Genomic DNA, 14,963 nt, shown 5'->3' with positions numbered 1-14,963 from the left:
AATAATCATGCCAGCCATATAACAGGCTAAATCATGATTAGCCATATAACAGGCTCAGCAATCATGCAAAGCCATATGACAGGCAAAATAAGCGCTAACGGCCATATAACAGGCAAAGTAAACGTTAGTGGCCACATAACGGGCGAAACAAACTCTGACGGCCATATAACAGGCAACAAGCAACAAACAAAGTTTCAAACAAGCCATTGCAAAACAAAAGGATTAAATGGACGCAATAAGAAAAATAAGCATTACCAACGCAATTGTGTAACAGACACAGAAATTTTCAAAGTAAATACAAGGTTCATCTAACAAAAGTGAATCATAAATTACTGGCTTGGCGGCCAACTACAAACAAAACTAGTCAGCCACTCAAAACAAGGCATTTATGGATCCAGTAACAAAAGTCAAAAATTAGTTTACATGCCATTCAAAGGCTGACAATCTAAACTATTACAAACTATTGGACGCTATTGAGGAGGTTGAAGATGACCGCCAAAGTCTTCATGAAGGAGGCGCATCATCCTCAGCAGTAGGCAAAATGTTGGCAATAACCTCCTCGGAGCAGATATAGGGCTCGTCCGCTAAAGGTTGCCTGTGAACGCCCTCGCCAAAGGCGATTTCCATCTGCTCCCAATCAAAGCTTGGATGGGAGTGGCAGACACACCTCTTAGCGGCCACCCAGCCCCCGTCATATCGCTCGCCGAGAAGGCCAATGAACTCCTCAGACCTCTTGAAGTCCGCACAGCAACTTGATTAGCTTCAGCAGCAGCTTCCTTCACAGCGGTCTCCTTCTCATCCTGGGACGCTTTGAGAGCAGTTTCCAAGTTGGAATTCTTCAACCGCAGGTCCTCGAGCTCCTTGGCTTTCAAGCGTAGCTCCCCCAGCTCCTTGTCAGCCTCAGCCTTAGCATTCTTCTCAGATTCCAGGCTGGCTTCCAATTGAGAGATCTGAGCAGAAAGGCCAACCTTGTCGGCCTCCAAGCCTTGGATGGTTCCACCAGCGCTCTCAGCCAGACGCTGATACTCCAAGTATTGAGCTATAAGCTCAACAGCAGAATTCCCGGCCTAACAAGCACAAAAAGAAAAAAGATCAAAAAAAAAAAAAAAAAAAAAAAAAAAAAGAGAAGAAGACGAGAACAGAAGTAAAAAGAAAAATACATGTACTTACCACGACAAGGTCGTGAGCTAATTGAGCAGCAGGCGCCACCAACTTATCGGCTGGACGGTCAAAGGGCAGTTGGAGTCCTTTCAGAAGACGATACCCTAATGTACCGCCATTGGCAGGGATGTCAGCAAAAATGGACTCATCCTCCCTCACATCCAGAGCCGGTCTGAAAGCTCGGCCGGCAACAGAAGGAGGATGAGAAAGGGCAGCCTTGACAGAGGCGCAAAGAGGGACGATGTTAGTCTCAATCCACTCTTGCGCCCGACAGAAAATTCCCGGACCAAGGTCCGAGAGGAAGGTTGGCCTGCTGAGCATCTCGTACACCCTTTGGCGGGTAGAGCAGCTAGAACCAACGGCAGCATCTTTGCTGCGAGCTAAGGAGTCCGAAAATTGTTGATCTCCCGGGGCCGGCTCTCGTACGGGCGAAAGAGAGAGCCCCTGATTGTCATTCACGGCCAAGTCCGTAGAGTTAACTTCTACAGACTGGCGCTTGTTAGGGGCATCAATCTCAGGCTCTCGCGGACGCCGACGAGAGGTACTACTGCCACCCCTGTTTATAGGGACCTGGATGGTGGAGCGAGAAGGAGTTGACTCCCCGCGGCCAGGGCCGCGACCCTGAGTCCTCCCAGCACGACGGGCCGTCCTCCCAGCCCGGTTTCCGCGACCAGGATTCCTATCAGTCCCCCGAGGGCCGCCAGTGAGCCCGTGGATAGTGTCGTAGTCAATAAGAGGCTCGTCAGGATTCGGGGCCATGGGTTGTAGCTTGTCGTCCAAACCCAACTCTTCTAAGTCCAAGCTGACGTCCCCTGAAAGCAAATCATACAGAGCAGTCAGAACGGCAAGAAAAGTTAAGCGCATAAACAAAAAATAAAAAAGATATATAAGGATCATGTCGGACCAGAAGTCACTTTACCCACCTTCTGGATGAGTCCGGCACAGGAAGACAGCGGACAAAGGCTCATTCCCAAGGATGTATTTGGCGTGAGGAAGCCAAACACGGGGAATCCTCGTCTCACCCTCATCCCCTCAAGGACCGCGTCCACAGAATCAAAATATTCGAAGGCCTTCAACTCGGCCTCCGTCAACTCATACTTAGTAACGTCCTCCATCCTGGGAAAAGGTTTGGTGAAGTGGCGGCGAAGAGGAAAATTGTCCGGAACCTTCAGCCAGTAAAAGGCTCCCTGCCAGCTTTTAAGCCCACTCATTTTTGGGTAGACCGTCATCTTGTCTGCGGCCGTCATCAGAGACCACCAGCCCTTCTCGGCGGAGCCGTTCTTTCTCAGCCAGTGCAACCACCGGAATAAATTCAAAGTCTCGGGAAAGCCATTATAACGGCAAACCCAAACATAAGCGACTAGATTCCTAACGGCCAAAGGCGTTAGCTGGGCAAGGCAGACATTGAAAGCTTGGATGATTTTAGCTAGTACCGGGTCCAATGGAAACCGCAGTCCATACTCTAGGTGATGAGCATACACGGCAACATGACCGGGAGGACAGTCTATCACTTTACTTCCCTCGGCCGGGACCACTAGGTTGTACTCAGAAGGAAAGCCGTACAATTTCCTAGCAACCTCACAATAATTCAGCTCTAAGGCCGCCAACCGCCAATTCTTGCAAATAACGGTCTTCTTTGGGCCGTCACTATAGTCCACTGGCAACCATTTCCCTGAATGAAGGACATCTGTCCGGGCGGGATCACCTCAGGCCGCGGAGAGGAAGGCATAGCAGAACTCTCTCCAACGTCAAATTGACTGGGACGGGATTCATGGTCACGGCCAGAAGAGGAAGGAGCATCATGTTCCATGCTGGCAATAGAGTCGCTATCAGAACCTAAATTGACAACAGGAGGATGAGAAGGATGAGAAGGAGTTGGATCTCGGGCAAGACGGTCGAAAACGCTGGGATCAGTCACGACCCCAGCATCAGCCAGGCTCTCAAGCCAGGCATGCTCTCTCAAAGGTTGAACATCCAACCCAGGGACGGCATCAGGGGGAGGATGCCTAAGTGTCCTACGGGCCAGAATTTGATGTCTCAATTCCTTAAGTGTTTGATTATCCCCACTCATCCTAGCGGTCAAAAACTGGGTGGTCAAATTGGCCAATTCGGGAGAGGAACGGTCATTTAAAAACTTAGACCTAAGTTCTTTTTCCCGGTCAGAAGTAAGAGGAAGGTCAGCCAAAAGGCGAGTCCTCCCGTCTGGGGGGCTAGAATCGGATGAGCTGGACCCACCATGAAGAGAGGGAGAAGAGGGTTCACTCTCAGTCATCAAGTTAATTCCTAAAGAATTCTGACTATCTGACTGGTCCGACATGATTTCAAGAAAGAAAAATAAAAACAAAAAATGAAGAGAAAAACTAAAGGATAGAAAAATGGGGTACCTGAACAAGGGACAGACCGAAAGATAAGAACCTCGACAAAGAAAAATGTCCCAGGAAACGGTTCTCTAGCAAAAGCTCGCCGGAGAAAATGTCGCAACAATGTCGATAGAATCCCCCGAGAACAAACCCAGAAAACGGAGCCAAAAAGTGACCTTTTTTCGGAGAGTATGAAGAGAACAAAGAAAAGTAGCAGGATTTGGTAATTTCGAGGCGAAAGAAGCAACTTAGCACCGAGAAACAGCGAGTTCAAAGTTCGCAAGAAAATGGAGAAAAACCAGAGAAAAGTCTGAAGGAAGGAGAAGGAGTTGAGTAAAAGTAGAAAGAAAAAAGGAATTTCGCTTTTAAATACCGAAATAAAGGGCTTGGATTGAAACCGTATCAACTGCCTCTGCGGATGCATGACAAGTGTCGTCGCGCAGTACACCTAAAGTCCAAAAAGGAAAAAACGAGCGGGATTCCAGAGTTTAGTAATGATTGCACTTTTTCAAAAACCAACGACTCACCCCAGGTTGACACGTGGAAATAAGAAAAAGGCCAATTAATAGGGGAACCTTAAGTCATCCACGTCAACAAAATAGAACATCCATGACGGTCGCGACCGTCAAAGATGCGGGGGCTAGTTGTATGGGTGTAACCCAAATTTGCTAGCGGACATTGCATATTGGCCGAGAGCAAATCAGGGTGACGTGGGCTCACAAAAGGGGGGACCACTCCAAATTCATCATCTTTTGTCTTCATGCTGAGACCGCCGTCACGGCCAAGGAAAACGACAAAGTAAAGGGAATTTTCCCTCTGACAAGATCAATCGCAACAGTACAAGTGTCACAAGATTACACGCCCTGTCAGGTGAATAGTACGCCTATAAATAGCCATCCAGTACTATTCCTGCAGGTACATTCTCTCATACTAAAAATAGCCTATATCTCTCTCTAAGCTCTCTCTCTCTCTAGAATCCTCTTGGGTAATTAGCTGACTTGAGCGTCGGAGGGGGTTTCCTCGAAACACCCCCGAGGGTAGCTCACGTTTGTTACTGTTGCAGATCCCTCATTAGAGTTTAGAGTTTTAACTTTTTGTTCAGCAGATTTGACAACTTTTTTTTGTAAATGTGTTTGGTAACAATTAGCTGATTGCTAAAAGCTTATTGCCATTTGTTTGAGTAAAATGATATTTATAGACATTTTAATACAATGTGTTGTAGTATTATTAGAGGCAAAAAAATTGAACATATTTGTACCTAATCCTTTAAAGAAAAAGCTCCTATTATGAGCTTTTTCATTTTGAGAGTTTCATTCCAAAACTCTCTCTGAAACTCTATTTTACCAAACATCTCTTTTAGAGTTTTTGACTAATCAAAACTTTAAAAGTGATCCAAAACTCTAATTACCAAACACCCCAATATATTATTTTATTATTATTATTATTATATTTCATCTCAATTCAGTTTAATTCAAATTCTCTCCATATAAAGAAAAACGGATTCTTTATCACACACGAATCACAAAATTCAATGCTGGTAAATTAGTGAGGTGTGCTTCTTCATGTGATCTCCCACACTTTCCATAATCACGTGACATCCCTCCAAGTATCCAACCATCCTCTACTAAAAGTTACTACTACTCGTAGCAAGCAGTAACGCTTCCCCCACTAGGCCATACCAAATAAAACTTGATCTATTAGTAAAGATTTGTTTTAGGTCATGTTTGGTAAATGACTTTTTCATTAATTTTTGCTTTTCAATTTGGTCAAATGGTCAAAAAAAAAGTTTGGTTATTGACTTTTTGGTTACTTTTAAGCCAAAATGAAAAAGCCGTCTGGAGCAGCTTTTTGGATTGACTTTTGGCTTATTGGCCCACAAACTCTCTAATAAATCCCAACAACCACAATTAATTTTGCCAAACACTTTTGCAAACAACCAACTTAAAAAGCCAATATATATAGCCAATGGCTTTCAGTCAGTCAGTCAAACAAACCAACTAAACCAGCCAAAAACCAACCGCCGATTGCCAAACAACCACTTTATGATTTCAAAATCATAAGAGATTTTCAGGTGAGATTTTCTTTACCATTTCCCTCTATTCAAACGTCTAACCTATAAACCTGACTAAATATACCTATACGAAGTGTTAATTCAATAAAATCCTTTATCTTACCAACTTCCCCCCTACACATCACGAGAAAGCCTTGGTAACCAACTGTTTGAGTCCAAAAAAGACTCAAACACTCAAAAAGTTACACAATGGTACCATTATAACCTGGTATTGGTATCACATTGTTATCAGGATTGGTACCAAGTAACCTTACTTTGGTATCAAAATTTTCGGACAATGGTACCAATCTAACCTAGCAATGGTACCAAACAACACGCGCGTGAAATTTCCAAGACTTAAAATGACCAAATTGCCCCCGTTTGAATCCCCTAAGAGACTCAAACGGTTGGTTGCCTAGACAAACTCTACACATCACTCCATACAAACACTCCCATTTCCTAAAATACTATTCAAAACTCAAAAAATTCCCTCATTCTCTATAAAACCCCCCCATTTCCCCAAACACATTTTAAAAAATAAATAAAACCACTTACTCTTTCTTCTTTCTTCTTTCTTCTTTCTCTCTCCTATTCTCATCTCTCTCCTAAAGTAAAAAAAAAAATGAGAGAAATCCTTCACATTCAAGGAGGACAATGCGGGAATCAAATCGGTGCAAAATTCTGGGAAGTAGTATGTGCTGAACATGGAATTGATCCAACAGGTCAATACAAAGGTGAATCAGATCTTCAATTTGAACGTGTAAATGTATACTACAATGAAGCAAGTTGTGGTCGTTTTGTTCCTCGGGCCGTTCTTATGGACCTTGAGCCCGGTACTATGGATAGTATTAGGTCTGGCCCATATGGACAGATTTTTAGGCCCGATAACTTTGTTTTTGGACAATCTGGTGCTGGTAATAATTGGGCTAAAGGTCATTATACTGAAGGTGCTGAACTTATTGACTCTGTTCTTGATGTTGTTAGAAAAGAAGCTGAGAATTGTGATTGTCTTCAAGGTTGTTTTTCTCTCTCTCTTATACTCGTTTTTTAGGGTTCTTTTTTTATGCGTTAAATTGGTGAAATTATGTTGTTTTTGAAGTATTATAGTTTATATGTTATTTAGAATTTTTATTTTGGATATATGTGGAAATTCTTGATCTGAATTGTTTTTTTTTTTTTTGAAATGATTGTCGAGTTTTGTATGAATTTTTATAAAGTAGAGTATTATTAAGTGATGTTTAGGAATTTATTATGGGAAAATGTGAAAAAAAATCTTGAATCTCAGTTGGGTTTTTTTTTTTTTTGAAAGCTTTCTGGAATTTTCTATGGAAATTGAAGAAGGAAAAGAATTATCGAAAAAAACTGAAAGAAAAGAAAAGAAAAAGAGTGGAATTTAGGACAATGTTTTTCATATAAAATTTAGGTTTTCACATATTTTTGTACATTTTTATATATGTAACTTATATCTTGTTTTTGGGTTTTTTTTTTGCAAATTATAAGAAATTTTACTTAAAATTCGAATTATTAGACCGTGATCTGAAAATTAAATGGAATTGGTTGACTTCAAGTCAAGAGTTGTATGAATTTCGCTGAGATTGTTTTGGTGTAGATTTTAGGTTCAAAATTGTGGGTTACTTATAATTTATCTGGTTCTGTTGCAAAAACGCAGGGTTTCAGGTATGTCATTCACTAGGAGGAGGTACAGGGTCAGGTATGGGTACCCTTTTGATATCAAAGATCCGAGAGGAGTACCCGGACCGAATGATGCTTACATTTTCGGTGTTTCCGTCCCCGAAGGTGTCCGACACCGTGGTGGAGCCGTACAATGCAACACTTTCTGTTCATCAGCTAGTTGAGAATGCTGATGAGTGTATGGTGCTTGACAATGAGGCCCTATACGATATCTGTTTTCGAACTCTCAAGCTTACAACTCCTAGCTGTAAGCCAATCTTCCCTATCTCTCGAGTTGTCGGTTGTAATTCTTGTAGGCCATTGCTGATTTCTTGTAACTTGTTATTGAGTGAATTTAGTAAGTTTTATGTACCTCTATTTACTAGGACTTTGCTAACTTGGATGCTAAATCTTGTCAGGGTATCTCTAATAATCAATGATTTGCAACCAACTTGAATTATAATTAGGTGGTAGAATATTTTGGTGGGTGTGTTTGCCTTTGGTGTGGCCCATTCTACATGATATTATGTGTATTATTGTAGTATTGTGTAATCAAACAAGTTGGAGTAAGCTTAAAGAAAAGAGGGTTGTTCTACTTTTGCACTTAAAATATCATGGGACAAATTTGACATCCTATTTTTTTGTTTGCTATATGGTGGTTGTGGATAGGATCCAAACATCGTTGTCACTTATGAGTGTATGTTACACACTTGTTATATCACATGGGCTTGGGTAGGTACTACATCAGTACATCCACTGGTAGGAGGAATTGAAATCAATTGTTTGGTCGTAGCATGAACATTAAGCTACCTGCTTGTTAATTTTAGCTATACACAATTGTTTTGTGGTTTATTCTCTTCTTTCCATAGGGTTCGTCAACAATATGGATATTCATGACATCAATTAAGCCGAGAATATTAATTGGTGAAATTCTATTTGGCTAAATTTTAGTTAGCTAAGAGCTAAAAAGATTGTCGGTCCACACAAAGTTAACTTATGAAATTGCCCTGTTGAATTCATGAGACAAAATTTGAGCCAAATAGTTCTACTCTATGAAATAAGATTGGGTATCTATGCTGTCTTTCCTTCTGGGAAAAAGGGTGGAGTTTTGATTTACTTAATATTATAAAAATCAGCATTATGTGCAGATAAGTTTTAAGCATTGCGTTAAAGAGATTATGTGGGTTACTATAATATCCTGTCTGACAGTACAGTTTAAACCAATATAAGCGCAGTCATGACTCATTAGTTATTATCATAAGACTGTTGCTTTAAGATTTGACTGTTAGTTTATTTTCTGGAGTTGCAAACAAACATTGGCCTACATTGGACTGATTTTGTCAATTTATGATTATTAAATGTTGAATTATTCACTGTTTTCCTAGGCACTACTGCTATAGTTATGTAAACTTTTGTTGGTTGTTTCTTAATTTTAGCTAGAATTTTTGATGCTTGTCTTATTGTTGAATGACTTGTAACATGGCTTCTATCATTCAGTTGGCGACCTGAACCATCTTATTTCTGCAACAATGAGTGGAGTAACCTGCTGCCTTCGCTTCCCTGGACAGCTGAACTCTGATCTCAGGAAGCTTGCAGTCAACCTCATTCCTTTTCCCCGTCTGCACTTCTTCATGGTTGGATTTGCGCCGCTTACATCTCGTGGGTCCCAGCAGTACCGTGCCCTCACTGTCCCTGAACTCACCCAACAGATGTGGGATGCCAAAAACATGATGTGTGCTGCTGATCCTCGTCATGGCAGATACCTAACCGCATCAGCCATGTTTCGTGGCAAGATGAGCACCAAGGAGGTTGATGAGCAGATGATCCATGTGCAGAACAAGAATTCATCTTACTTTGTGGAGTGGATTCCAAACAATGTCAAGTCCACTGTCTGCGACATCCCTCCCACAGGCTTGAAGATGGCTTCCACATTCATTGGGAACTCAACATCAATTCAGGAGATGTTCCGCCGTGTGAGTGAGCAATTCACTGCTATGTTCCGCAGAAAGGCCTTCTTGCATTGGTACACTGGTGAAGGCATGGACGAGATGGAGTTCACTGAAGCAGAAAGCAACATGAATGATCTAGTTTCCGAGTATCAGCAATACCAGGATGCAACTGCTGAGGAGGATGAATATGAAGATGAGGAGGAAGATTACCAAGAGGCTTAGGTCTAAGAATTAAGATCTGGTTTCTCAGGTTGAGACAGCTTGTCTAATTGTGAAATACATACAATTGTTGCTGGTTTTTTAAGAGTATTATACTAGTTTCTACATATTGTCTTAGAATAGAATTTAGAATTTTGCAGTTTACAGATGTAATCTGTTAAACTATCTGGTGTGATTGTGGCTACAATGTTTGGTTTAATCCTGGTGAACTTTATAGTGTCATGGCTGAAGACATGGTAGATGTTTGGTATGTTTTTGAGGCAAAGTTCATAAAAAATTGCCGAGCTCTTGCCTGCTCTTGCTCAACCTTGTTCATAAGAGTTTGTTCTGCACTGTTTTGCAATTTTTAGACTGATGTGAAATTTGCGAATTGTTATTGTTTTTGATTTGATAATATTTCTCTCATTGATCTAATTTAAGCTGGCTCTGCCAAGTGCGTGCTCTAATTGATCGAATTCAAAGCTTGGACGCTGAAGAATCAGTAGGATAAAGTACTCAAAACCTACGGTTGGTGATATGTTCTACATCAACTATTACTCACAAAACTGTTTTGAAGCTAATCACCTAACCTGGAATATCATAATCTAGATTCATGAAGCTGAATCAGAATGCGAGTGAATATTTACGCAAAAAAAAATAATGATGGGTAGATTAAAAAGAAACGGCTCAAAATAAGTGCATATATTGAAAAGAAACCGAAATACTACATAATTTTAGTAGAAAAGGTTGTTTTCGGCTCACAAGATCCTCTTTATTACACCTGAGGAATTAAAAATTATGTATAATATTGCTACATTCGGTCTTCAATAAGCAAATTTCAGACCACATGTTCACAATCGGATAAAAAAAAACCTTCTAGTTATTTGCTTATGTAAATCCTTATATTCTACTGTCACCTTCTTGCACACACATACTTATAAGCTTTTGCACAACATACACCACAAAATTAATTGTAGTGAGAGCTGCCAATAAGATATAAAACTTTTCTAGGTGACCGTTGTTAAGATTTTCAGGTATCCACCCAAACATATTATTTCTGGTAGTTATCTTCATGACGATGGTCACTAATATGATGCTCACATAGTTCCCTAATGACATTGATGTGGTATAAAGCGCGCTCCCAAAGCTCCTCAATCCAACAAGCATGAACTGAGGTATTTGGCATAAGATGCTCAACGAACTTGCATATTTGCAGTTCTCACAATCTTTCATTACATATTTCAACCTAAAAATTTCTACTATTCTAGAGATGATCATGGCCAAAATTGCAAGAAGTAGGTCAATTCCCATCCTTTCGAGTTCATTGAGGCCTTGCTTTCGCAATCTTATCACAAAAAGGGTTCAAAACATGACTATAGTCTATATATGAAAATGGTAACGCTGAGGATGTTAAAACTAGATATGCTAGCTGGTGGAATTGAGAAAATACCTGAAATTGCAATTCCCGTTACTCAAGATCCTGCTAGTCCTTACTTCATAAATTCCTCCGGGAAAACTTCTCAGCCTATTGTATCTGAGAAGTTAATGGTGATGCTTTTGGTGAACAGCAAAGGAGTATGATAATTGGCGCTCTTGCTACTAAGAACAAATTAGGATTTGTAGATGGAACCATTACTCGACTAGAATCAACTGATCCCAATTTTGCTGCTTGGAAGAGGTGTGATGCCACTATTATTTCCTATATTCAGAGTTCTCTTGAAACACCTATAGCAATGAGTTTTTATTTCTAACTACCTCTAGAGATATTTGGCAAGATCTAGAGGAAAGATATTCTCAAACATCTGGTCCTCAGCTGTTTATTTTGCAGCAAGCACTTTCAGATATAAAACAAGATGATAACACCTCAATTGCAGATTTCTTTACTCAGATTGAGGCCATATGGGACCAGATTAGTCAGATGAATCCTATTCCTACTTGTACATATTATTATCTTAAGATTATTTCCAATAAGTATATGATTAATATTAGGAAACTATCTCTTAATACTAATCATACACTTACTATGCAATTGTTACCAACTCTGTATCCTTGGAAATATTTTTAGTTTAGCTACCAAATGTACAAAATGCATAGCAACGTCTCAAGGATTCTGTCCCATGGTATATCATTTGCTAAGTGCCTCCCAGAGCACGTTCAAATCAACATTACCTCCCGAGAGTATGATGGCTACATGTTTACAATCGTTCCACAAAGGATTTTTCTGAAAGCCATCTGACAAAACAGCCGCCAGACCGATAGCCCCGCTGGGTTCTACTGCAACCTTGAGAATTTCATAGCAAAGCCTCATAGCTTCTATTATTTCCTGATCCTCCACAGTGATGACATCATCCACGAAATCTCGAACAATGGGCCTATTTGCAGTGAAGACAATCCAATCCATAGGATCACATGAGAGATTACAAAAAGGTCGAAACAGAATGTTGCCAGGGAGGGGGTGGGGAAGGTGGTGGTGAAAGTGATACTACACATACAAGCAGCTAGATGACATGCGCGCGCAAACACACACACACACGCACGTGCACACATAGCATGAAAAAGATAACTCAATCTGACATTTTGCGCAATCACACACACACATAGACGCACACAGACACTTTGAAAGAAAAACTGCCAATTTGATGAGAAAGTTCAAGAATAATTTGATGACGAACTTTTCAGCCCAAACAGTACAATCTCTAGCATACATAACCTATCTTAAGAGGTAATTTGACACAGAATATAAACAGAGAAACACTAGAAGCATTCAAATGTTAGGATGAAATCAGGTTCTATTTACCATGTTAAGTCCCCGAGAAAAGCTCGAAGTCCATCAGCGATTGTATTGAGCTGAGGTAGTGTAACTATTGCACCACTTGCTTTTGAGAGAGCTGCATCATTGGCTCCAACAGGCTCTGCAGCCAGAACTCGAATGGACGGTTTGATGGACTTTGCAGCAATTGCCATACCTGATATAAGACCCCCGCCTACAAATATTCAATTTGCAAGTCAAATCTCAAAGTTTCCATTTCAACCAGATAAAAAAGGTAATTAGAAAAAGAATTGAATTTCCAACAACTCACCACTTATTGGAACTATTAAGGTGTCAATTTCAGGGAACTCCTCCAAGAGCTCAAGCGATATTGTCCCTTGTCCGCTATAAAATCAATATAGAATTGCCATAGTGAAACTAAGAAGTTTAATTCAAGTCTTCAACCCTAAAAGACAGTAAAATGTAGGATTGAATTCCCCACATAAGAAAACCAAGAACCTTTAGGCTTTACATAAGGCAGTACCTTATAATACGACTGTCATTAAATGGATGTATAAGAACTGCCCCAGTATCTTGCTGTACCTTCTCAGCAGCACCGTGCCTTGACTCCATTGTGGGCTCACAAATGATTATCTGGCCTCCATATCGTATGACATTCTGAACTTTGCATTTGGGCGCATTACTGGGAACAACTATATACGCAGGAATTCCTCGCATTTTGGCAGCCAAGGCCAACGCAGCAGCATGGTTACCGCTGCATATAGTTTCCGGATATGAGTATTATCAAACCAAAATAAACTAACACAAAGGCAGCAAGAAGAGCAAAACGCCTACCTGCTATGAGTTACCACTCCTTTAACAGCCTCTTGCTCTTCAAGTGAAAGTATAGCATTCGAAGCTCCCCTGAATTTGAATGCCCCTCTAAGGTTACACACCAACACAGAAAGAAGAAAGCTAGCATTAGATTCGACTAATATAACATGAAACTCAAATATCATCAGCAAACGAAGCTTGTGTATGATAGTGATAGATGCAAAATTCCAAAATATACCATCTAATTAGATATAACAAGCTCCTCACCCCTTCTGAAAACATTCACATTTAAAGACCAGCTTCCTACCAGCCATCAAATCCAACGTTTCAGAGGAAATTACAGGCGTTTTGTGAACAACCGATTTAATACGCTGTCGAGCCTCCTTAATGGAAGAAAGATCAGCAGCATATTGATTAGTTTCATTGCCTTTCTTCACCTCCATTTTACACTGTATGCATATCAAATATAAATGAAATCTGTGTACCAATTAAATATCAAAATCATACCATATTCAATACTAAAAAATGCAGGTTATGTGCATTTGTGTCAAAACAATCAAGAAAGTTAATTAAAGATGCCCAAATCACTTCACAAAGACATGGGTTTTCATAGAAATTGCAAATTAACAGTGATTAAGTCTAATTAATTGAATATAGCTATCACAATTTCATAAATCAAGTTCAGCTATATTAACATTACCCACCTTATTCCCCTGCTAATATAAGCATTAAAATCTAAATAAGGTTAAAAAGTTAATTATCTAACCCAACTTATTTCATTACCATTGAAATAATTAAAAGCTATTGAGATCATCTAGTAAAACATACTATTCTGGTGCTCATACTTTTACTAATTGAAGCTTTTTAGAATTATAAACCCCAACTTTTGTTTTCTTTTTTATAATTTTTTTTAGTGAAGTAAACTCAACAGTCTAACTCTTGGTAGAAGAAGAAGTATAAGATAAGGTGACTTACATGGTGATTGACGCCTGGTAAAAAAACCGATAGTGTTGCTCAGTTGCTCCGGTGTATTTCTCTGTACTTCAGTGAGCTTACTTTTAAAAAAGGAAAAACCAAAAAAAAAAAAATTCAATGCGAGATTTAGGAATTTTGTGATGCTCCGTATTGAAACAAAATGTTGTAATGTCAATTCAAATGATTGTTTAAAGAACAAGTATATTGTAAATTGTACTTGATTCAAAAAATTTGAGATAAAAAAAAAAACCAAATCGGTTCAAAGTAAATGGAACCCAATTCATATGATTGTATTAAAAGGAATAAGGTGGAGGTAATTTGGAGAAATTAGGTTAAAATAAGCTAATTAGATCAAAGGCGCCATTCTTTTGAAATGGGAGAAATTGAAGCGAAACTGAAATTGAACGGGAGAAATTGAACGATATAGAGTAATTAAATTGAAAGTGAATTGAACTGAAAATAAGTCTAAAAGAACTGGGTCTAAATCAAATTCGATTAGAGTGAATGAGATCCAATTCAAATGATTACTCTAGGGAGAACTAATAATTGGAATTAATTAAAATTTGATCACATTTAGTTAAACTAAGCCAAGTAGATGAAACTAATTAAATTAAATTAGATCAAAGTATATGAAGTTTAATTCAAATGATTGCTTAAGAAATAACTGAATTTGAAATTAAGTCAAATTTCGTTTATTTCAAATCTCTATCTCTATTATATAAGCCAAGGGAGGAGGTGTGGTGTCCTCTTTTGAAGTGACTAAAATACCCTTAATGATCTAATTAATGGAATTAAAAAAATTACAAAAGCAAATCATTTAAAAATTCTCATTCCAACTTGCCATTTAAAACAAGTTTAAAATAGTATATGCATCAAATACTTCAATCAAAAATTAAAGTAGGAATGGAGTATCTAATAGAATAACAAATTTTGAAATTAACGCACGCATCGCGTGCATATGAAGGCTAGTTATACTATAAGGGAAGGGGAGCTATGGTGTCCTCTTTTGAACTGAC

At 39.4% G+C, this 14,963-nt stretch overlaps 3 protein-coding genes across 3 annotated transcripts; 1 reads left to right on the top strand and 2 right to left on the bottom strand.

Moving 5' to 3' along the window:
* Positions 1-236: 236 nt before the first annotated feature.
* On the bottom strand, positions 237-3,478 carry LOC130591664 (uncharacterized). The gene is made up of 4 exons (XM_057395334.1): positions 2,770-3,478; positions 2,085-2,192; positions 1,171-1,973; positions 237-1,067 (listed from the first exon to the last, which is right to left on the bottom strand). The coding sequence occupies exons 1-4, from the start codon at positions 3,476-3,478 to the stop codon at positions 585-587; spliced, it is 2,103 nt and encodes a 700-aa protein (XP_057251317.1). The 3' UTR covers positions 237-584.
* Positions 3,479-6,096: 2,618 nt separating this feature from the next.
* On the top strand, positions 6,097-9,716 carry LOC104892292 (tubulin beta-1 chain). Its single transcript, XM_010678178.4, has 3 exons — positions 6,097-6,587; positions 7,241-7,510; positions 8,740-9,716. Exons 1-3 carry the CDS (start codon positions 6,194-6,196, stop codon positions 9,411-9,413), a joined length of 1,338 nt encoding a protein of 445 aa, XP_010676480.2. The 5' UTR covers positions 6,097-6,193; the 3' UTR covers positions 9,414-9,716.
* A 1,517-nt stretch (positions 9,717-11,233) lies between these two features.
* On the bottom strand, positions 11,234-14,201 carry LOC104892291 (serine racemase). Its single transcript, XM_010678177.4, has 7 exons — positions 13,948-14,201; positions 13,240-13,421; positions 12,994-13,080; positions 12,683-12,913; positions 12,470-12,543; positions 12,187-12,373; positions 11,234-11,761 (listed from the first exon to the last, which is right to left on the bottom strand). The coding sequence occupies exons 2-7, from the start codon at positions 13,413-13,415 to the stop codon at positions 11,515-11,517; spliced, it is 1,002 nt and encodes a 333-aa protein (XP_010676479.2). The 5' UTR covers positions 13,416-13,421; positions 13,948-14,201; the 3' UTR covers positions 11,234-11,514.
* Positions 14,202-14,963: the final 762 nt, after the last annotated feature.

Source organism: Beta vulgaris, chromosome 5, assembly GCF_026745355.1.
Source record: "Beta vulgaris subsp. vulgaris cultivar EL10 chromosome 5, EL10.2, whole genome shotgun sequence".
Classification (NCBI taxonomy): domain Eukaryota; kingdom Viridiplantae; phylum Streptophyta; class Magnoliopsida; order Caryophyllales; family Amaranthaceae; genus Beta; species Beta vulgaris.
The sequence above is the reverse complement of the archived record's forward strand: the minus strand, read 5'-3'. Positions and strand labels throughout refer to the sequence as shown.

Excerpts from the sequence above, each read along its gene's own strand:
- LOC130591664 (XM_057395334.1), bottom strand. The coding sequence starts at position 3,478 with ATGTCGGACCAGTCAGATAGTCAGAATTCTTTAGGAATTAACTTGATG. Across the intron at positions 1,974-2,084 it reads GTGCCGGACTCATCCAGAAG|GGGACGTCAGCTTGGACTTA; the intron begins GTGGGTAAAGTG and ends ATTTGCTTTCAG. Across the intron at positions 1,068-1,170 it reads TAGCTCACGACCTTGTCGTG|GCCGGGAATTCTGCTGTTGA; the intron begins GTAAGTACATGT and ends TGTGCTTGTTAG.
- LOC104892292 (XM_010678178.4), top strand. The coding sequence starts at position 6,194 with ATGAGAGAAATCCTTCACATTCAAGGAGGACAATGCGGGAATCAAATC. Across the intron at positions 6,588-7,240 it reads GAATTGTGATTGTCTTCAAG|GGTTTCAGGTATGTCATTCA; the intron begins GTTGTTTTTCTC and ends GCAAAAACGCAG. Across the intron at positions 7,511-8,739 it reads CAAGCTTACAACTCCTAGCT|TTGGCGACCTGAACCATCTT; the intron begins GTAAGCCAATCT and ends TCTATCATTCAG.
- LOC104892291 (XM_010678177.4), bottom strand. The coding sequence starts at position 13,415 with ATGGAGGTGAAGAAAGGCAATGAAACTAATCAATATGCTGCTGATCTT. Across the intron at positions 13,081-13,239 it reads TGTGAATGTTTTCAGAAGGG|AGGGGCATTCAAATTCAGGG; the intron begins GTGAGGAGCTTG and ends GTGTAACCTTAG. Across the intron at positions 11,762-12,186 it reads TTTCTCGGGGACTTAACATG|GCCCATTGTTCGAGATTTCG; the intron begins GTAAATAGAACC and ends CACTGCAAATAG.